The 22681-nt window shown below is 45.0% G+C and overlaps 1 protein-coding gene and 1 long non-coding RNA gene across 5 annotated transcripts in view; one reads left to right on the top strand and one right to left on the bottom strand.

The window, feature by feature from the left end:
- Positions 1-3891: 3891 nt before the first annotated feature.
- On the bottom strand, positions 3892-4290 carry LOC139559357 (uncharacterized). The gene is made up of 2 exons (XR_011671747.1): positions 4166-4290; positions 3892-4060 (listed from the first exon to the last, which is right to left on the bottom strand). It is a non-coding gene; the product is annotated as an uncharacterized lncRNA (long non-coding RNA).
- A 10727-nt stretch (positions 4291-15017) lies between these two features.
- The window catches only part of spire1a (spire-type actin nucleation factor 1a), a 70354-nt gene continuing 62690 nt past the window's right edge, over positions 15018-22681 (top strand). For 3 of the 4 annotated variants that reach the window (XR_011671659.1, XM_071374379.1, XM_071374377.1), the window contains exons 1-2: positions 15019-15778; positions 21187-21218. Coding sequence is in view for 3 of the 4 variants with exons in the window: in XM_071374379.1 (XP_071230480.1) it covers positions 15457-15778; positions 21187-21218 (354 nt within the window). In the remaining variant the exon portion in view is untranslated. Of the gene's footprint in view, positions 15779-21186; positions 21219-22681 lie in introns of all 4 variants that reach the window. The other variant, XM_071374378.1, reaches the window with a different exon arrangement.

Here is a 22681-nt window from a genome sequence, read left to right as displayed (position 1 = left end):
GAAAGTAGACAGACCTGAACAACGAACTTACATACAACGTGAAGAACGAAATGAACAGGAACAGACTACATAAATGAACAAACCGTAAACAGTCCCGTATGGTGCAAACATCGACACAGACACAGGAGACAACCACCCACAAACAAACACTGTGAACAGCCTACCTAAATATGACTCTCAATTAGAGGAACGCCAAACACCTGCCTCCAATTGAGAGCCATACCAGGCAACCCTAAACCAACATAGAAACAGATAACATAGAATGCCCACCCAAACTCACATCCTGACCAACTAACACACAAAACTAAACAGAAAACAGGTCAGGAACGTGACATAACCCCCCCCTCAAGATGCGTACTCCGAACGCATCACCAAAAAGTCCAGGGGAGGGTCTGGGTGGGCATCTGACCACGGTGGTGGCTTAGGCTCCAGGCGTGGTTCCCACCCCACCATAATCAATCCCCGCTTCCTTAGCCTCCCCACAATGACCACCCTTCAAATAACCCCACCTAAATTTAGGGGCAACACCAGAATCAAGGACAGCTCTGGGACAAGGTAGCTCAGGACATAGGGATAGCTCAGGACAGAGGGAGAGCTTAGGAGAGAGAGGTAGCTCAGGAGAGAGAGGTAGCTCAGGATAGAGGGGCAACTCCGGACTGAAGGGCAGCTCCGGACAGAGAGACAGCTCTGGACTGAGGGGCAGTTCAGGATTACTAGCCGCTTCTGGCTGAGGGAAAGCTCATGGCTGACTGACGGCTCTGGACGCTCATGGCAGGCTGACGGCTCTGGACGCTCATGGCAGGCTGACGGCTCTGGACGCTCATGGCAGGCTGACGGCTCTGGACGCTCATGGCATGCTGACGGCTCTGGACGCTCATGGCAGGCTGACGGCTCTGGACGCTCATGGCAGGCTGACGGCTCTGGACGCTCATGGCAGGCTGACGGCTCTGGACGCTCATGGCAGGCTGACGGCTCTGGCTGCTCATGGCTCTCTGACGGCTCTGGCTGCTCATGGCTCTCTGACGGCTCTGGCTGCTCATGGCTCTCTGACGGCTCTGGCTGCTCATGGCTCTCTGACGGCTCTGGCTGCTCATGGCTCTCTGACGGCTCTGGCTGCTCATGGCTCGCTGACGGCTCTGGCAGATCCTGTCTGGCTGGCGGCTCTGGCAGATCCTGTCTGGCTGGCGGCTCTGGCAGATCCTGTCTGATTGGCGGCTCTGGCAGATCCTGTCTGGTTGGCGGCTCTGGCAGATCCTGTCTGGTTGGCGGCTCTGGCAGATCCTGTCTGACGGGCGGCTCTAGCGGCTCCTGTCTGGCGGACGGCTCTAGCGGCTCCTGTCTGGCGGACGGCTCTGTAGGCTCCTGTCTGGCGGACGGCTCTGTAGGCTCATGGCAGACGGGCGGCTTTGCAGGCTCATGGCAGACGGGCGGCTTTGCAGGCTCATTGCAGACGGATGGCTCAGACGGCGCTGGGGAGACGGATGGCTCAGATGGCGCTGGGGAGACGGATGGCTCAGATGGCGCTGGGGAGACGGATGGCTCAGATGGCGCTGGGGAGACGGATGGCTCAGACGGCGCTGGGGAGACGGATGGCTCAGATGGCGCTCGGGAGACGGATGGCTCAGATGGCGCTGGGGAGACGGATGGCTCTGGCCGGATAAGGCGCACTGTAGACCTGGTGCGTGGTGCCGGAACTGGAGGCACCGGGCTAAGGACACGCACCTTCATACTAGTGCGGGGAGCAGGGACAGGGCACACTGAACTCTCAAAGCGTACTCTATACCTGGTGCGTGGTACCGGCACTGGTGGCACCTCAGGACTAGTACGGGGAGAAGTGACAGTGTGTACAGGACTTAGGAGACGCACAGGTGGCTTAGTGCGTGGGGCCGGAACTGGAGGCACCGAACTGGATACACGCACTATAGGGAGAGTGCGTGGAGGAGGAACAGGGCTCTGGAAATGCCCTGGTAGCCCAGTGCGTAGTGTAGGCACTGTAGGTACTAGGCTGGGGCGGGGAGGTGGCACCGGAAATACCGGACCGTGCAGGCGTACTGGCTCTCTTGAGCATTGAGCCTGCCCAACCTTACCTGGTTGAATGCTCCCGGTCGCCCGCCCAGTGCGGGGAGGTGGAATAACCCGCACCGGGCTGTGTAGGCGAACCGGGGAAACCATGCGTAAGGCAGGTGCCATGTATGCCGGCCCGAGGAGACGCACTGGAGACCAGACGCGTTGAGCCGGCCTCATGACACCTGGCTCAATGCCCAATCTAGCCCTACCAGTGCGGGGAGGTGGAATAACCCGCACCGGGCTATGCACACGTACAGGAGACACCGTGCGCTCTACTGCGTAACACGGTGTCTGCCCGTACTCCCGCTCTCCACGGTTAGCCTGGGAAGTGGGCGCAGGTCTCCTACCTGCCCTAGGCCCACTACCCCTTAGCCCCCCCCCAAGAAATTTTTGGGAGTTACTCACGGGCTTTTCGGGCTTCCGTGCAAGACGCGTCCCCTCATAACGCCGGTTCCTCTCTCTATTTTCCTCCGCTCTCCGAGCTGCCTCCAGCCGTTCCCATGGACGGTGATTTACTTTAGCCCATGGTCCTTCTCCGTTAAATATTTGCTCCCAACTCCACAAGTCCTGTATACTTGCCCGTTGCTCCAAATTACGCTGCTTGGCTCTGGATTGGTGGGTGGTTCTGTAACGGCAGTCCTCCTCCTCTTCATCTGAAGAGGAGGAGTATTGAGGGAACCAAGGCGCAGCGGGTTGTGAATACATGATGAATTTTATTTTTTAAATAAACAAAACAAACAAACACGAAAACGAACTATACTTGAAAATGATACAAAATAACAAAACGAAAGTAGACAGACCTGAACAACGAACTTACATACAACGTGAAGAACGAAATGAACAGGAACAGACTACATAAATGAACAAACCGTAAACAGTCCCGTATGGTGCAAACATCGACACAGACACAGGAGACAACCACCCACAAACAAACACTGTGAACAGCCTACCTAAATATGACTCTCAATTAGAGGAACGCCAAACACCTGCCTCCAATTGAGAGCCATACCAGGCAACCCTAAACCAACATAGAAACAGATAACATAGAATGCCCACCCAAACTCACGTCCTGACCAACTAACACACAAAACTAAACAGAAAACAGGTCAGGAACGTGACACCAAAAGTATTAACTGGAATTAATCAATAAACATTATAGTGACAACAGATGTGTTTTTATAAGGCCTACAGTTGCATCGGCCTGCATGATGCAAACATTCATAAAGCTCAGCCCTGTGAGTTCTATTGTCTATCAGCTGTCTCTGTGTCTGGGTAGAGGAAACCCCCTCCTGATCTAGTCTAAATAAATCAAGCTCAGCCCTGTGAGTTCTATTGTCTATCAGCTGTCTCTGTGTCTGGGTAGAGGAAACCCCCTCCTGATCTAGTCTAAATAAATCAAGCTCAGCCCTGTGAGTTCTATTGTCTATCAGCTGTCTCTGTGTCTGGGTAGAGGAAACCCCCTCCTGATCTAGTCTAAATAAATCAAGCTCAGCCCTGTGAGTTCTATTGTCTATCAGCTGTCTCTGTGTCTGGGTAGAGGAAACCCCCTCCTGATCTAGTCTAAATAAATCAAGCTCAGCCCTGTGAGTTCTATTGTCTATCAGCTGTCTCTGTGTCTGGGTAGAGGAAACCCCCTCCTGATCTAGTCTAAATAAATCAAGCTCAGCCCTGTGAGTTCTATTGTCTATCAGCTGTCTCTGTGTCTGGGTAGAGGAAACTCCCTCCTGATCTAGTCTAAATAAATCAAGCTCAGCCCTGTGAGTTCTATTGTCTATGTCACGACCTTTCAAGATCGAACCCAGAAGCAGACCAGGACAAGGAGCGTAGGAAGAAGGTGAGTATTTATTTACAGTGAAATGTGAAAAGGTAGATATATCCAGATGGCGTAACGGGCAGCGGTGGTGAGTAGATGAGAGGAAATAGGTGAATCCAATGTAGTAGCAGAATCCTCTGTCAACCAGGCGGGAATGGAGTGAATGATCCAGGTGAGTAACTGAAGACAAAACAAACGGAGGTAAGTTCAAGGCAAGCAATACGTAAATGAAAACAACAAAACAAATTCTATCCAACTGGAGTCTGGTACTCAGGCACAACATACTATTCATGGCTAACGATCCGGCAGGGAATGGAAGTCAGGTCAGAGCTTTTGAAGGGTAGAGATGATGATCAGGACAGGTGTGCAGATTACTGACGGGAAACAGGTGCGGGTGAAACCAATCTCCCAATGAGCTAATTCGCCCGGCAACCAGACAGGGTGCGTTCCAGGACACCTGAAACACACTCCAGGACAGACACACAGGCAAACCCAGACTCAGGAAGCGGGATTCGTGACAGTCTATCAGCTGTCTCTGTGTCTGGGTAGAGGAAACCCCCTCCTGATCTAGTCTAAATATCATTTATATGGACAAGTATACGGTACTGCGGTTTGACAGGGTTTTCACCCCCCCCCCCCCGGGCCAGGAGTTTCCGTTTTTTAAAACCATCTGACCTGATTAGTGAAAACCGGTCCCATCATAACCCTTATAAAACCTTTTTACAACTGATGAATCACTGTGTAGTGTCTTGTGTTATAGTTTTTTGTCTTCCCAGTAGAATCCTGTCCTGCACTGGTCAAGCCTCTGAACCCCTCAACTCATACCTCATACCCTCAGTCAATCACAACTTTGATCTCTTCCCAACACTGTGTAAGTAGCCCTCTCATTCCCAGTCCCCATAATATTGTACAATAAATGTCTTTATTAAATGCTTTAGGTTTAAATAATTAGTCTTATGATTTGTTTTAAACACACTTTGTCGTCTGTGTGTTCCGTGCCTATACCGTGGATCTCCAATCCTCCTAAATGTTTCAAGTCCCCAGCCTCCACTGCACTACAGATGGTATCTTGATGCATGTAAGGATAAATCGACCAAAAACAGTGTGAACTTCACCCCCCCAGCCGGCTGAAGTAAAAATGGAGTTCACTACGGCCCTGTCCTGCACCACTTCTACCGTGAGACCTGTACACAGCATCCAGTCGACCTATCAACTGCCTTTTCTCTCAGGAGTGCGACATCAGTCCATGTGCAGTGAGCATGGAGAGAGACCCCAGTCCAGACTGCTCTCATTCCTTTTCTCTCAGGAGTGCGACATCAGTCCATGTGCAGTGAGCATGGAGAGAGACCCCAGTCCAGACTGCTCTCATTCCTTTTCTCTCAGGAGTGTGACATCAGTCCATGTGCAGTGAGCATGGAGAGAGACCCCAGTCCAGACTGCTCTCATTCCTTTTCTCTCACGAGTGTGACATCAGTCCACGTGGAGTGAGCATGGAGAGAGATCCAGTCCAAACTGCTCTCATGCAGCTGGTGTACTGGTAGGGAAATGGACAAAGACATAATGGACTGTAAAGGACAGCGGAGACATAATGGACTGTAAAGGACAGCGGAGACATAATGGACTGTAAAGGACAGCGGAGACATAATGGACTGTAAAGGACAGCGGAGACATAACGGACTGTAAAGGACAGCGGAGACATAATGGACTGTAAAGGACAGCGGAGACATAATGGACTGTAAAGGACAGCGGAGACATAATGGACTGTAAAGGACAGCGGAGACATAACGGACTGTAAAGGACAGCGGAGACATAATGGACTGTAAAGGACAGCGGAGACATAATGGACTGTAAAGGACAGCGGAGACATAACGGACTGTAAAGGACAGCGGAGACATAATGGACTGTAAAGGACAGCGGAGACATAATGGACTGTAAAGGACAGCGGAGACATAACGGACTGTAAAGGACAGCGGAGACATAATGGACTGTAAAGGACAGTGGCGGATCAGGTGACAGACATTATCAAGGGCCATCCACTTTGAACATGTGCTATTGGGAGGACGAACTGAAACACTATCTGAAGCAGAACACGAAGAAACGCCAGAAGAAGAGTGCCCAGGAAGGAGGGTGGCTGTCAGCTTTAAATGGTTTACTCCATGTGTAACTCTGTGTTATTGTTGTCGAACTGCTTTGCTTTATCTTGGCCAGGTCGCAGTTGTAAATGAGAACTTGTTCTCAACTAGCCTACCTGGTTAAATAAAGGTGAAATAAAATTGATTTAGGGTTGCCCCAAACTGTTTATCTGGGCTTATCATGTTGATTTTGAAAGTCTACACACTGGGAAGCTTATTGTAATTTAGATTAAAATTCATTGAGATACCGATCTGTCATTAACATGCCACTCGCAACAGTGTAAGACAGGGACAAGACAGGGACAAGACAGGGACAAACAGGGTCAAGACAGGGACAAACAGGGTCAAGACAGGGTCAAGACAGGGTCAAGGGCCTCCCGGGTGGCGCAGTGGTCTAGAGCACTGCATCGCAGTGCTATGCTGCGCCACCAGAGTCTGGGTTCGCGCCCAGGCTCTGTCGCAGCCGGCCGCGACCGGGAGGTCCGTGGGGCGACGCACAATTGGCTTAGCGTCGTCCGGGTTAGGGAGGGTTTGGCCGGTAGGGATATCCTTGTCTCGTCGCGCTCCAGCGACTCCTGTGGCGGGCCGGGCGCAGTGCGCGCTAACCGAGGGGGCGGGTGCACGGTGTTTCCTCCGACACATTGGTGCGGCTGGCTTCCGGGTTGGAGGCGCGCTGTGTTAAGAAGCAGTGCGGCTAGGTTGGGTTGTGCTTCGGAGGACGCATGACTTTCGACCTTCGTCTCTCCCGAGCCCGTACGGGAGTTGTAGCGATGAGACAAGATAGTAATTACTAGCGATTGGATACCACGAAAAATTGGGGAGAAAAGGGGATAAAAATTTAAAAAAAAGAAAAAAAAAAAAGACAGGGTCAAGACACAGACAAACAGGGTCTGTGATGAGAAAGGTTAATACTGGTAATATAAGTAGTACATACTGTCTATATATGATCCCCTGCTTGTAAATGTACATTCTAACTGTGTCGGTGTGTGTGCTAAGTTGAGGGTCTTGAATTTGAGTGATTTGAGACTCAACGTGGAGCACTGAAGACTATCATTCTAAATTTGGGTTGTATGACATTGATAGTAAGGGTTTTGTTTTACATTTACATTTTACATTTAAGTCATTTAGCAGACGCTCTTATCCAGAGCGACTTACAAATTGGATGTTTACCATGAATTCTAATGTTAAAGCACATCAATACATATGGCTTTCTGGATGATACAGTACAATTAACTTGAGCATGTTTTAGTATGTTTATTACTATATAAGTGGACTAGCAGTAGTGACTAACGTGTTATGTGTAGATGGAAGGATTTATGTGCAAATGTATTTGTAGCCGGAGGCTAAGTACATACGGGGCATATGTTTGAGACATAATGTTTGCATAATGGTGTTAGTTGCAGAGATAGTGTTGCACATTTCAGACAGTATTGTCAACTTTCAGTGAGGGGTTTGTCAAAGAAGGTACAATGCTTGAAAGAATAACCACAGATCCCTGTAAACAGGAGGCCACCTCACCGGAAGGGAAGTTGGCTGTAGTAGTAGTAGCATCACATCTCCTGCAGAGGGCGCCAAATGATAGGTGACCATTGCTGTACATTCATACCCCAGGGTGAGGGTAACTTGACTATTGGAGTGGAGCATCTGAAAGAGCTCAGCGGTGATCTCGCAAACGAACACCAACCAGACAACGATTGGAATCCGTTTGGATGGGTTCAGTCATTGTTTGGTGTTGGGGGGGGGGGCTACAACATTTAATTGGTTTATTTATGGCTTAGTTATTTTTTTAATTTCCTGATTACATGTCTGATGAAGATGATAATCCACAACACCGAAAATACAGAATTAATGGTCCATAGGTCATGCTCATGGCGGGGGTTCTGTAAATGGTGCTCCCAAGGTAGAGTTAAAGGCCTACCGTCATGGTGACCCGTGGCAATGTGGACAGTGTCAACGAAGTGATTGCCTTGTGTGTGGTGATAAAGAATGTACTGATGTTAAAAATTCATATGTTCTTTTCCCTCTTCTGAGAATGAATTACACTATGTGAAGGTTTGAAACTCAATGACAACAAAGGTAATTTACAATTGTATTTCATTTTCCCTCTTTCCAACCCAGATTAGTGCTTGTTTGATGAAAATGCTTGTTAGTCATTTTACCATTAGGTTGAGACTTGGTCTCAATAGGATATATTAAATTACATTAAATGTGGAGAATGATGGGCTACATTTTTCATCTGTTGGCCATCAATTAAGCTATTAATTTATATAATATTGTAGGCTAATGTAGCCTAAGTTCTCTCACGTCACCCCGCTCCTCCGCTCTCTCCACTGGCTTCCAGTTGAAGCTCGCATCCGCTACAAGACCATGGTGCTTGCCTACGGAGCTGTGAGGGGAACGGCACCTCCGTACCTTCAGGCTCTGATCAGGCCCTACACCCAAACAAGGGCACTGCGTTCATCCACCTCTGGCCTGCTCGCCTCCCTACCTCTGAGGAAGTACAGTTCCCGCTCAGCCCAGTCAAAACTGTTCGCTGCTCTGGCACCCCAATGGTGGAACAAACTCCCTCACGACGCCAGGTCAGCGGAGTCAATCACCACCTTCCGGAGACACCTGAAACCCCACCTCTTTAAGGAATACCTAGGATAGGATAAAGTAATCCTTCTAACCCCCCCCTTAAAAGAGTTAGATGCACTATTGTAAAGTGGTTGTTCCACTGGATATCATAAGGTGAATGCACCAATTTGTAAGTCGCTCTGGATAAGAGCGTCTGCTAAATGACTTAAATGTAAATGTAAAATGTCTCAAAAGGGAGGAATTGTGGCGGGAAAATGACAAAATCAGTCATGCTATCCCATGTTTTACTCCTTAGAGAATTGTCTCTTGTTATATGTCTTTTTTTTCTAACCTGATACAAACTTGTCTTTGTGTGACGTAGTCATAAGACTGTGCGTATAGCTAAGATCCGTTTGGGTGCGACCGCAGCATGTGATACATTGCATGTTTTTACTATCTGCAGGAAGTCAGCTGTATAGAAACTTGCAGAACGGAGAACATTACTGTGTGAGCTGTGATGAATGCAGTTAGACGGTTGAGCCCTCGTGTTATCTTAATCTGCACAGACAAACCAATCGCCTTGTACACACTATGTTTCCGCCTCTGTTTCCACACATCTACTAAACTGCCACGAAGACAAAAAGGTTGTACTTTCTATAAAAGCGGAGAGCCAACTCTGTTCGTTGGGCTTTTAACACTGCACTATTGAGGGATTGTTGATTGCTCTATTTTTTGCAAATCTTATAATAAAATTGCTGTTTGAGTTTCTCTCTCTTCCTTTTGGTTAGAATTTCCACCACACTGCCAAATTGGGCTACTTTGAAAACGATGTCGCAGGTGAAAATGTATTGGTCGAAGGTGGCAGGTTTTTTGGGGTACTTCTGGATTGCACCACGGCCGCCATGGCAACTGAGCAGCATGCACGCACGTCATGACAACTCTTTACCCATTGTAGGTAGGCAACTGAAATGGGTCATTATGGAAACACCCTTCTCCCATAAAACACAGTAACACCCAGAACTGATATTACGGCGACAAAGCATTGGAAAAGGACTTTAGGAGCACGAGAGCTCCTTAGATAAATGCACACGTTCTAATGTTGACTTTTGTTATGGATAACCGTCACAAGCAAAGGGTTTTAATCATGCTCAGTTCTTGGGTCTCGAGCGCTGCGTGAGTGGAAATTTGAAATGGAAGTTATGGAACCCCCTCACATGCTTCTGTTATGGGGAAAAAGTCGACAATAAAAAATTACATTAAATGTGGAGAATGATGGGCTACATTTTTCATCTGTTGGCCATCAATTAAGCTATTAATTTATATAATATTGTAGGCTAATGTAGCCTACCATTTGATACAGTACAATAAATATGCTGAAATTATATCACTGGAGTCATTGCAAATCAATTTGTGCCAATTGAGCTGGAGCTGGCAAACTGATTCAACAAATACTATAACTCAGTTTGTTGTTGTGTTCTGGTGTTATTATTGTGATCAAGGCCACAGCTCTATCGTAATGTATCATTCTGCACATTCAACATCAGTTTCACTGTGGACTTTTCCCTGAAATGTGATGTAGTCCTTTCAGGCTACCTGCATCTAGTTCAGCAAACCATGGCAAAGTTGAATTGCAATTATAAACCCAGAATTTTGTCAGTAGTCTAAGCCCATTGAAATAACAAGTCTATCTCGCAAATAGGCCATTTTTTATAATGGTTTGTAGTCGTTAAAAAGGACGTAGATATTCTTTCTTAATTCGCTCGATAACGTTATGGAAAAAGGCTTTCATTAATAAATGTGGCAACTTCTCTCTTGCTGCGAAAAAAACCCATTTGGGGTAGTTTTAAAGCCTTTTGGGCGGGTTTTCAGAGGTCATTGTTCTAGAAATGTTTGATAGACCCCGCAACCCTGCCGCCTGCCAAATATCCGCCCTAACCTTCATTAACAGAACCGGGTGAAAATGGTGCCTGACAGGCGAAGGACAATGTCTACATTTACAGAAATGTTTGGTGATCAACTAGGAATGCCTTGGAGATCGACCGGTTGGTGACCACGGTTTGGCGCTTTTCACTGAAAGCCACATGTCAATCAGCTAGACCTGTTGACACTAACCAAATCACGGGCTTCCCAAACACACTGGTGATATGAAACAATCCACAGAAAAACATTTGTAAAGAAGCTAATGATCATCTGTGGTTAAGTCATGCTCCCTGGTGAAGTATTTTGTATTATTTTATTTAGACTGGAGTAATTATATAATTTTGCCAAAACATCAATTTACTTTAGCTAGCCAACTTTAACCTGTTAGCTTGGCTGCCAGTGTGAGGTCAGAAGACTCGGATCAACCAGTGTGCTCTCTGAACGCTCCGAGAGGGAAACGCACTGAATTCATGAACGGGACAACTGACAAGGCTCTGAATTTATGAACGGGACAACTGACAAGGCTCTGAATTTATGAACGGGACAACTGACAAGGCTCTGAATTTATGAACGGGGCAACTGACAAGGCTCTGAATTTATGAACGGACAACTGACAATGCTCTGAATTTATGAACGGGACAACTGACAAGGCTCTGAATTTATGAACGGACAACTGACAAGGCTCTGAATTTATGAACGGGACAACTGACAAGGCTCTGAATTTATGAACGGACAACTGACAATGCTCTGAATTTATGAACGGGACAACTGACAAGGCTCTGAATTTATGAACGGACAAGGCTCTGAATTTATGAACTGACAACTGACAAGGCTCTGAATTTATGAACGGACAACTGACAAGGCTCTGAATTTATGAACGGGACAACTGACAAGGCTCTGAATTTATGAACGGGACAACTGCCAAGGCTCTGAATTTATGAACTGACAAGGCTCTGAATTTATGAACGGACAACTGACAAGGCTCTGAATTTATGAACGGGACAACTGACAAGGCTCTGAATTTATGAACGGACAACTGACAATGCTCTGAATTTATGAACGGGACAACTGACAAGGCTCTGAATTTATGAACGGACAAGGCTCTGAATTTATGAACTGACAACTGACAAGGCTCTGAATTTATGAACGGACAACTGACAATGCTCTGAATTTATGAACGGGACAACTGACAAGGCTCTGAATTTATGAACGGACAACTGACAAGGCTCTGAATTTATGAACGGGACAACTGACAAGGCTCTGAATTTATGAACGGACAACTGACAATGCTCTGAATTTATGAACGGGACAACTGACAAGGCTCTGAATTTATGAACGGACAAGGCTCTGAATTTATGAACTGACAACTGACAAGGCTCTGAATTTAAGAACGGACAACTGACAAGGCTCTGAATTTATGAACGGGACAACTGACAAGGCTCTGAATTTATGAACGGGACAACTGCCAAGGCTCTGAATTTATGAACTGACAAGGCTCTGAATTTATGAACGGACAACTGACAAGGCTCTGAATTTATGAACGGGACAACTGACAAGGCTCTGAATTTATGAACGGACAACTGACAATGCTCTGAATTTATGAACGGGACAACTGACAAGGCTCTGAATTTATGAACGGACAAGGCTCTGAATTTATGAACTGACAACTGACAAGGCTCTGAATTTATGAACGGACAACTGACAAGGCTCTGAATTTATGAACGGGACAACTGACAAGGCTCTGAATTTATGAACGGGACAACTGACAAGGCTCTGAATTTATGAACGGGACAACTGACAAGGCTCTGAATTTATGAACGGGACAACTGACAAGGCTCTGAATTTATGAACGGGGCAACTGACAAGGCTCTGAATTTATGAACGGACAACTGACAATGCTCTGAATTTATGAACGGGACAACTGACAAGGCTCTGAATTTATGAACGGACAACTGACAAGGCTCTGAATTTATGAACGGGACAACTGACAAGGCTCTGAATTTATGAACGGACAACTGACAATGCTCTGAATTTATGAACGGGACAACTGACAAGGCTCTGAATTTATGAACGGACAAGGCTCTGAATTTATGAACTGACAACTGACAAGGCTCTGAATTTATGAACGGACAACTGACAAGGCTCTGAATTTATGAACGGGACAACTGACAAGGCTCTGAATTTATGAACGGGACAACTGCCAAGGCTCTGAATTTATGAACTGACAAGGCTCTGAATTTATGAACGGACAACTGACAAGGCTCTGAATTTATGAACGGGACAACTGACAAGGCTCTGAATTTATGAACGGACAACTGACAATGCTCTGAATTTATGAACGGGACAACTGACAAGGCTCTGAATTTATGAACGGACAAGGCTCTGAATTTATGAACTGACAACTGACAAGGCTCTGAATTTATGAACGGACAACTGACAATGCTCTGAATTTATGAACGGGACAACTGACAAGGCTCTGAATTTATGAACGGACAACTGACAAGGCTCTGAATTTATGAACGGGACAACTGACAAGGCTCTGAATTTATGAACGGACAACTGACAATGCTCTGAATTTATGAACGGGACAACTGACAAGGCTCTGAATTTATGAACGGACAAGGCTCTGAATTTATGAACTGACAACTGACAAGGCTCTGAATTTAAGAACGGACAACTGACAAGGCTCTGAATTTATGAACGGGACAACTGACAAGGCTCTGAATTTATGAACGGGACAACTGCCAAGGCTCTGAATTTATGAACTGACAAGGCTCTGAATTTATGAACGGACAACTGACAAGGCTCTGAATTTATGAACGGGACAACTGACAAGGCTCTGAATTTATGAACGGACAACTGACAATGCTCTGAATTTATGAACGGGACAACTGACAAGGCTCTGAATTTATGAACGGACAAGGCTCTGAATTTATGAACTGACAACTGACAAGGCTCTGAATTTATGAACGGACAACTGACAAGGCTCTGAATTTATGAACGGGACAACTGACAAGGCTCTGAATTTATGAACGGGACAACTGACAAGGCTCTGAATTTATGAACGGGGCAACTGACAAGGCTCTGAATTTATGAACGGACAACTGACAATGCTCTGAATTTATGAACGGGACAACTGACAAGGCTCTGAATTTATGAACGGACAACTGACAAGGCTCTGAATTTATGAACGGGACAACTGACAAGGCTCTGAATTTATGAACGGACAACTGACAATGCTCTGAATTTATGAACGGGACAACTGACAAGGCTCTGAATTTATGAACGGACAAGGCTCTGAATTTATGAACTGACAACTGACAAGGCTCTGAATTTATGAACGGACAACTGACAAGGCTCTGAATTTATGAACGGGACAACTGACAAGGCTCTGAATTTATGAACGGGACAACTGCCAAGGCTCTGAATTTATGAACTGACAAGGCTCTGAATTTATGAACGGACAACTGACAAGGCTCTGAATTTATGAACGGGACAACTGACAAGGCTCTGAATTTATGAACGGACAACTGACAATGCTCTGAATTTATGAACGGGACAACTGACAAGGCTCTGAATTTATGAACGGACAAGGCTCTGAATTTATGAACTGACAACTGACAAGGCTCTGAATTTATGAACGGACAACTGACAAGGCTCTGAATTTATGAACGGGACAACTGACAAGGCTCTGAATTTATGAACGGGACAACTGCCAAGGCTCTGAATTTATGAACTGACAAGGCTCTGAATTTATGAACTGACAACTGACAAGGCTCTGAATTTATGAACTGACAAGGCTCTGAATTTATGAACTGACAACTGACAAGGCTCTGAATTTATGAACTGACAACTGACAAGGCTGTGAATTTATGAACTGACAAGGCTCTGAATTTATGAACTGACAACTGACAAGGCTCTGAATTTATGAACTGACAAGGCTCTGAATTTATGAACGGACAACTGACAAGGCTCTGAATTTATGAACGGACAACTGACAATGCTCTGAATTTATGAACGGGACAACTGACAAGGCTCTGAATTTATGAACGGGACAACTGACAAGGCTCTGAATTTATGAACTGACAAGGCTCTGAATTTATGAACTGACAACTGACAAGGCTCTGAATTTATGAACGGATAACTGACAAGGCTCTGAATTTATGAACGGATAACTGACAATGCTCTGAATTTATGAACGGGACAACTGACAAGGCTCTGAATTTATGAACGGGACAACTGACAAGGCTCTGAATTTATGAACTGACAAGGCTCTGAATTTATGAACTGACAACTGACAAGGCTCTGAATTTATGAACGGATAACTGACAAGGCTCTGAATTTACGAACTACCCAGAACGCACTCTGGCACTCCAGACTGAATTTACAAACGCACCATATGATTGGCGGTAAAGATGATCTATTATATTGGAGAAGATAGCCGAGTGACCGCCATAACATTGGAAATGCATGTCCTCAATGAGTGAAGGCAAGTGAGATCAGGTGGGACCATTCTAGCCAATGAGAGGGCAGATATGCGTGTGAACAACAGGCACAAGTAAGTCGTTTTTCTCAAAGTTGCCGGAATGACACGTCTCCACTTATATCAGTACATTTGTAACCGGCTAAACATTACGAAACGTATATTCGATAAAATAAGCCTCATGTAATCCGACACACTATAATAGCACTCCATACAAAAAAGACAGATTTTGGGCAGAGTAAATCCTCTCGCGTCTCCTCCTCCTCTCTGTTGGCGGCCATAATAAATTGCTGTACGTGGAATCAGTAGATGAGACAGTTGAGGATTACGGACATCACAACGCGGTTGGACGTTTATATGGTTTCTGTAGCAATACCCGTTTTTTACGCCTATATATATCTTTTTTTTCTGTCGAAGACTGCCATTATTTACGTGGATATAATAATGGTGTGAAGGTGGACAAACGGCCGGGGACCGAGGATGGAATGTTGATATCACCAACGCTGCTCCAAGATTTCGGCGTTAATCAGTATCTGAACGCCGGTGACGTGAACATGGATATCGCCGACGGAGCAGAGGCACTTTCCTTGGAGGAGATCTTGTCGTTGTACAGCCAGCCGATCAATGAAGAGCAGGGATGGGCTGTTTGTTACCAATGTTGCAGAACTTTGGTTCAGAAACACCGGAGGATAAATTCCAAGACCTCCAGCGCTTCAGTTGGGGATTTGCCGAGAAGGATTGAAGGACCTGGAGATGTGCGGATTCTGAGAGATGGAACAGTTCAATTACACCACCAAGACAGCACAGGTAAACAACACAATGTCTGTCAAAATCTTCATACATTTTTGACCTACTAGGCTTTTTGAAGCTTATCTAGGCTCCCCTATTTGCATGGTTAACTGAAGTGAACATAGCTAATCGGTTAGGATACACACATGTATTGACGCCATGCTTCTCAGAGATTGGATCGGATTTCCACATCTTTACTGTGGCAGAGGCCTAAACCAGTTCACTGATATTACACATGGAGTTTGAATATACAGTATTTAGGCCTACATATTTGTTTCGTTTAGCCAAATAGGCTTAGTAATTAATGCCTATTAATTATGAATGAAATGATTTGTTCATGATTAATCACTATATCAATAATTTGATTGCAATATGCCTAGTAATCAAGTGATATATGTTTGTAAACAAGGCCTTTGACCAGGATCCATCACTCACAGATCTGATGCACACGGGGTATTTGTTTGGCCAGAGGTACGTTGTTCCAATAATCTCTCCTTTCTCCCGTAGAGTTGACTAGTTTCCTAAATTGATTTGAAAGGAAATGACTGGTATCTGGAAACTCCCTGTAGTCTAGCTGATGCCTACACCATGCTTTTACATGTGTGGGGAGTAGTGTACGAGTGCACACTTCAGGAGGAAGGAGAGAGTATTGGGATGCGACCGTGGAGGTAGAGCGGCTGCTTGCCTGTGTGGTGTTGGTGAGCCTGTGGCATAAAGCCGTAGTCTGTCTAGCATGTGGTTTAATGTCTGAGTAGGTAAGGGGGAGGAGAAGTAGTTGACACCGCTGGCACTGGGTTTGATTTCCTTGTCACGCTGTTGTGTTTATCTTATGAACCTCTGCCACACACACACAACCTCCACTCTCTCTCACTGTCGCTACACAGTTCAGGAGGCCATTTAGATGGTGATAAATAATGGGCCCCTGGATGGGTTGTGTTCTGGTTTGGTTTGTCAAACCTGCCTAACGTCACATCCAGAGCACCGTCTCTGTTAATGTATCGCACTTCATCAGAAAAGGCAAAAACAACCCTCCTGTTTGACTGAATCAGAACCTGAGTGGTTGGGTCCTGCAGCTTTATAAGGTGAGGTATTTTGGGAAGGAAGGTCTGCCTGTCCTGCCTCTGATTATGGCGGGATGACAAACACGTGAGGTCTATTAGGCTGATGCCTAGCGCTCGCTAGCTCAGGAGCTTACCAGCGGAGCGGAGTGTTAGCTAGCTCAGGAGCTTACCACTGGAGCGGAGTGTTAGCTAGCTCAGGACTGGAGCGGAGTGTTAGCTAGCTCAGGAGCTAGCTCAGGAGCTTACCACCAGAGCGGTGTGTTAGCTAGCTCAGGAGCTTACCACTGGAGCGTTAGCTAGCTCAGGACTGGAGCGGAGCGTTAGCTAGCTCAGGACTGGAGCGGAGCGTTAGCTAGCTCTGGACTGGAGCGGAGCGTTAGCTAGCTCAGGACTGGAGCGGAGCGTTAGCTAGCTCAGGACTGGAGCGGAGCGTTAGCTAGCTCAGGACTGGAGCGGAGCGTTATACTTAGGTACTGGGCCTTAGACCTGTCTGACCAATGACATACTCACAGACTGTCACTGCAAAGGCCTGTCTTTCAGACACAATAAGGCAGTGTTTGCATTCGGATTCAGGCCAGCGGGTGCTGGACCAATCAGCCTTGCAGTTTCTTCCAGTATGGCAGTATGTAGTGATGTAGTACACACAGCTGCACTGTAGATCAGTCTGGATATTCGCTCTCTACTACCAACCAAGCCGCTCCAGCTGGAGACGTTATTAATGGAGACGTTATTTCATTAAGAAATCCATTGAGGATCTGATGAACACAAGGCTTCAAGGCCTGGTTCCTTTTCCATGGGTAGTGTCGTGTCTTTGGCATCATCAAAGTGAAGACTGTTATTTTATCATATCAATTCTCTGTAATTATTATTACGTGATTAAACTAATCATGTAAATGTAATTAACTAGGTAGTCAAGGCACCAAGGAAAATATTCAGATTACAAAGTTCAATTAGTCTTTTAATTAATTATTCTTTACCTTACGTTAGTCTCATTCGAAACATTGTAAATTGTTGCACGAACCCAGTCTTTACTATGAATCATCCATACATCAGTTGTCTTAATCATTTATTTACTAACTAAATAATCACAGAAATGCATAAACTAACAACAGTAGCTATGGTTACAAGGAAATGATTGGGGAGGTTCCCTAGTGGGCTAAGCCGATATGACGGCTTGGTGGACAAAGGGAAGTGGGTGTGGCCTGAGAAGGGTGGGAAAGACAAAAGGGATCACTACAACACAGTTTATTTATTTCACCTTTTATTTAACCAGGTAGGCAAGTTGAGAACAAGTTCTCATTTACAACTGCGACCTGGCCAAGATAAAGCATAGCAGTTCGACACATACAACAACACAGTTACACATGGAGTAAAACAAACATACAGTCAATAATACAGTAGAAAAATATGTCTATATACAATGTGAGCAAATGAGGTGAGATAAGGGTGGTAAAGGCAAAAAAAATATTGTTATTTTTTTGATGATTATATTATAAATTAGTTGATGATTATATTAATTGAAATGCTAATCCTTCGCACATGAACGGCCGCTCATTAGAGAATAATTGCCAGTACATATTTACGTTGTGTCATTGTTGTGTTCTCTGTTGGAATCCGGTCCGTCTGCTGGAAAGTTCATCCGAGTCTCTCTCTCTCTTTCTGTTTCCCTGAAGTCTTTCGTGGTTAGAATGGATACTTCAGAGTACCATTCAGAAATATTCTCATATAAAGATGTTTTGTCGGTATTCCCATCTCAGGTTTACATAATTTCTAGCTGCAGACTAGTAATTACTATCTAAGATCTGCTCTTATTCTGTCGGTATCGATAGTCTCAGAGTTGAACCATTTCCCGCCGTGATGCCAATGCTCCACGTGGTTTGGTTTTCTAGTCTTGGTACTCAACTATTCACAATCATTTGCTCAGTCTCTGTACTCAACCTGTGCCACCTCGGGTGGTCTGAAGAGGATTTCCTCAGGGCGGCCTTTCAGGTTATGTCCTATATTGACATAACCTGAAAGGCTGCCCAGCAAGGAAGAAGCCACTGCTCCAAAACCGCCATAAAAAAGCCAGACTACGGTGTGCAACTGCACATGGGGACAAAGACCGTACTTTTTGAAGAAATGTCTTCTGGTCTGATGAAACAAAAATAGAACTGTTTGGCCATAATGACCATCGTTATGTTTTGAGGAAAAAGGGGGAGGCTTACAAGCCGAAGAACACCATCTCAGCCGTGAAGCATGGGGGTGGCAGCATCATGTTGTGGGGGTGCTTTGCTGCAGGAGGGACTGGTGCACTTCACAAAATAGATGGCATCATGAGGGAGGAAAATTATGTGGATATATTGAAGCAACATCTCAAGACATCAGTCAGGAAGTTAAAGCTTGGTTGCAAATGGGTCTTCCAAATGGACAATGACCCCAAGCATACTTCCAAAGTTGTGGCAAAATGGCTTAAGGACAACAAAGTCAAGGTATTGGAGTGGCCATCACAAAGCCCTGACCTCAATCCTATAGAACATTTGTGGGCAGAACTGAAAAAGTGTGTGTGAGCAAGGAGGCCTACAATCCTGACTCAGTTACACCATCTCTGTCAGGAGGAATGGGCCAAAATTCACCCAATTTATTGTGGAAGGCTACCCATAGCGTTTGACCCAGGTTAAACAATTTAAAGGCAATGCTACCAAATACTAATTGAGTGTATGTAAACTTCTGACCCACTGGGAATGTGATGAAATAAATAAATAATTCTCTCTACTATTTTTCTGACATTTCACAATTTTAAAATAAAGTGGTGATCCTAACTGACCTACGACAGGGAATTTTTACTAGGATTAAATGTCAGTAATTGTGAAACTGAGTTTAATGTATTTGGCTAAGGTGTATGTAAACCTCTGACTTCAACTGTATATGTATGTATTAGTGGTGCTGGCGTCTCTTAGAGGTCGACGGATTATGATTTTTCAACGCCGATACCGATTATTGGAGGATTTTTTTTAATGTGTTTGTAATATTGAGAATTACAACAATACTGAATGAGCAATGAACCCATTTATTTTAACATAATACATAAATAAAATCTATTTAGTTGCAACTAAATAATGAAACATGTTTGGTTTAAATAATGCAAAAACACAGTGTTGGAGAAGAAAGTAAAAGTGTGATATGTGCCATGTAAAATAGCTAACATTTAAGTTCCTTGCTCCGAACATGAGAACATACGAAAGCTGGTGGTTCAATATTCCCAGTTAAGAAGTTTTAGGTTGTAGTTATTATAGGAATTATGACGTGTCGACTATACCTTTGACTATTGGATGTTCTTATAGGCACTTAAGTATTGCCAGCCTAATCTCGGAAGTTGATAGGCTTGAAGTCATAAACAGCGCTGTGCTTCAAGCATTGCTAAGAGCTGTTGGCAAATGCAGGAAAGTGCTGTTTGAATGAATGCTTACTAGCCTGCTGCTGCCTACCACCGCTCAGTCAGACTGCTCTATCAAATCATAGACTTAATTATATTAAACACACAAATACGAGCCCTAGGTCATTAATATGGTCAAATCCGGAAACTAATTTAGAAAACAAAATGTTTATTCTTTCAGTGAAATACGGAACCGTAACGGGTGACATCCCTAAGTGTAAATATTGCTGTTACATTCCACAACCTTAAATGTTATGTCATAATTATGTAAAAATCTGCCAAATTATTTACTGTCTTTGTTAGGAAGAAACACACTTCGCAACGAGCCAGGCGGCCCAAACTGTTGCATATACCCTGACTGCTTGCACTGAACGCAAGAGAAGTGACACAATTTCCCTAGTTAATATTGCCTGCTAACATGCATTTCTTTTAACTAAATATGCAGGTTTGAAAAAATGTATTGATTTTAAGACAGGCATTGATGTTTATGGTTAGGTACATTTGTGCAACGAATGCGCTTTTTTTCCCGCAAATGCGTTTTTGCTAAATCATCACCCGTTTGGCAAAGTTGAAGTAGGCTGTGATTCGATGATAAATTAACAGGCACCGTATTGATTATATGCAACGCAGGACAAGCTAGTTAACCTAGTAATATCATCAAGCATGTGTAGTTAACTAGTGATTATGTGAAGATTGATTGTTTTTTATGAGAAGTTTAATGCTAGCTAGCAACTTACCTTGGCTCATTACAGCCACAAGGTCCTTTTGACGCTGCACTCGTGTAACAGGTGGTCAACCTGCCATGCAGTTTCCTCATGGATTGCAATGTAATCGGTGTCCAAAAAGGCAGATTACCGATTTGTTATGAACGTGAACTCAGACCTAATTAATCGGTCGACCTCTAGTCTGTCGCGGTGTATATTTGACCAACTTTTTTCTTTTCTTTCTAGATAAACCCAGACCTCCCAACACGTCCTTAGAGGTGAGTTACATATACCATGCTTCCAGAACTGGGCCTTGTATTCTGCTTTTACAGTAGCGTAAGACTGTGGTGTATAACATTTAGCCAGGTGTGTTTCATGGAATGAGAAGCAACCCAGTTAGAGCCCAGTGCCCACCATGAAAACCATTATAAACCATTTGTACCAGCCTAGCGTGACCACTATGATGAGGTGGGGTTGGTACCAGCCTAGCGTGACCACTATGATGAGGTGGGGTTGGTACCAGCCTAGCGTGACCACTATGATGAGGTGGGGTTGGTACCAGCCTAGCGTGACCACTATGATGAGGTGGGGTTGGTACCAGCCTAGCGTGACCACTATGATGAGGTGGGGTTGGTACCAGCCTAGCGTGACCACTATGATGCGGTGGGGTTTGTACCAGCCTAGCGTGACCACTATGATGCGGTAGGGTTGGTACCAGCCTAGCGTGACCACTATGATGAGGTGGGGTTGGTACCAGCCTAGCGTGACCACTATGATGAGGTGGGGTTGGTACCAGCCTAGCGTGACCACTATGATGAGGTGGGGTTGGTACCAGCCTGGTGTGACCACTATGATGCGGTAGGGTTGGTACCAGCCTAGCGTGACCACTATGATGAGGTGGGGTTGGTACCAGCCTAGCGTGACCACTATGGTCCATTGTGAAGCCCAGCAGCAGAGACAGCTTGGTGCTGAGAAGGGATTTCTCTCATTCTTTATCACTCCCAGACGTTTGACTGTCACGCTAAAGTGGAAGGAAGACCGACGCTTTTCCCATCCAATGAAAACACTGAAAAAAGTTAACAGACTATAACGTACATTGAATTTCACTGAAATAAAGCATAATCTTTGTCTTTATTGGTGTGATAATAGAACTATTACACTCTGACAGGTGTGATAATAGAACTATTACACTCTGACAGGTGTGATAATAGAACTATTACACTCTGACAGGTGTGATAATAGAAGTATTACACTCTGACAGGTGTGATAATAGAACTATTACACTCTGACAGGTGTGATAATATAACTATTACACTCTGACAGGTGTGATAATAGAACTATTACACTCTGACAGGTGTGATAATAGAAGTATTACACTCTGACAGGTGTGATAATAGAAGTATTGGCTACATCAAAGCAATGGCCCAGTTTGATGATCCAATGGTTGGTTGGTAGTCAGTGAGCGTTCCCCACAGCGTTCCCCACAGCGTTCCCCTGGTGACATGAACTGTCATCATATCCCTCTTTTTATGACAGTTTAGAACTTGTTTTCAAATCATTCAGATTCTTAATGTTCACAATCTCTCTGTGGGATTGACTGCTCCACCTAAATTATAACCCCATAGTGTTGCCTCTCTCTCTCTGCGATTCAGCTGGTCAGTCTCTCTGAACACTTTTTCCTCTGGCTCTAATCTCTGGCTCTAATCTCTGGCTCTAATCTCTGGCTCTAATCTGTCTCTCA

Source organism: Salvelinus alpinus, chromosome 29 (assembly GCF_045679555.1).
Source record: "Salvelinus alpinus chromosome 29, SLU_Salpinus.1, whole genome shotgun sequence".
NCBI classification, from domain to species: Eukaryota; Metazoa; Chordata; class Actinopteri; order Salmoniformes; family Salmonidae; genus Salvelinus; species Salvelinus alpinus.
This window is presented reverse-complemented; position numbering and strand designations above follow the sequence as displayed.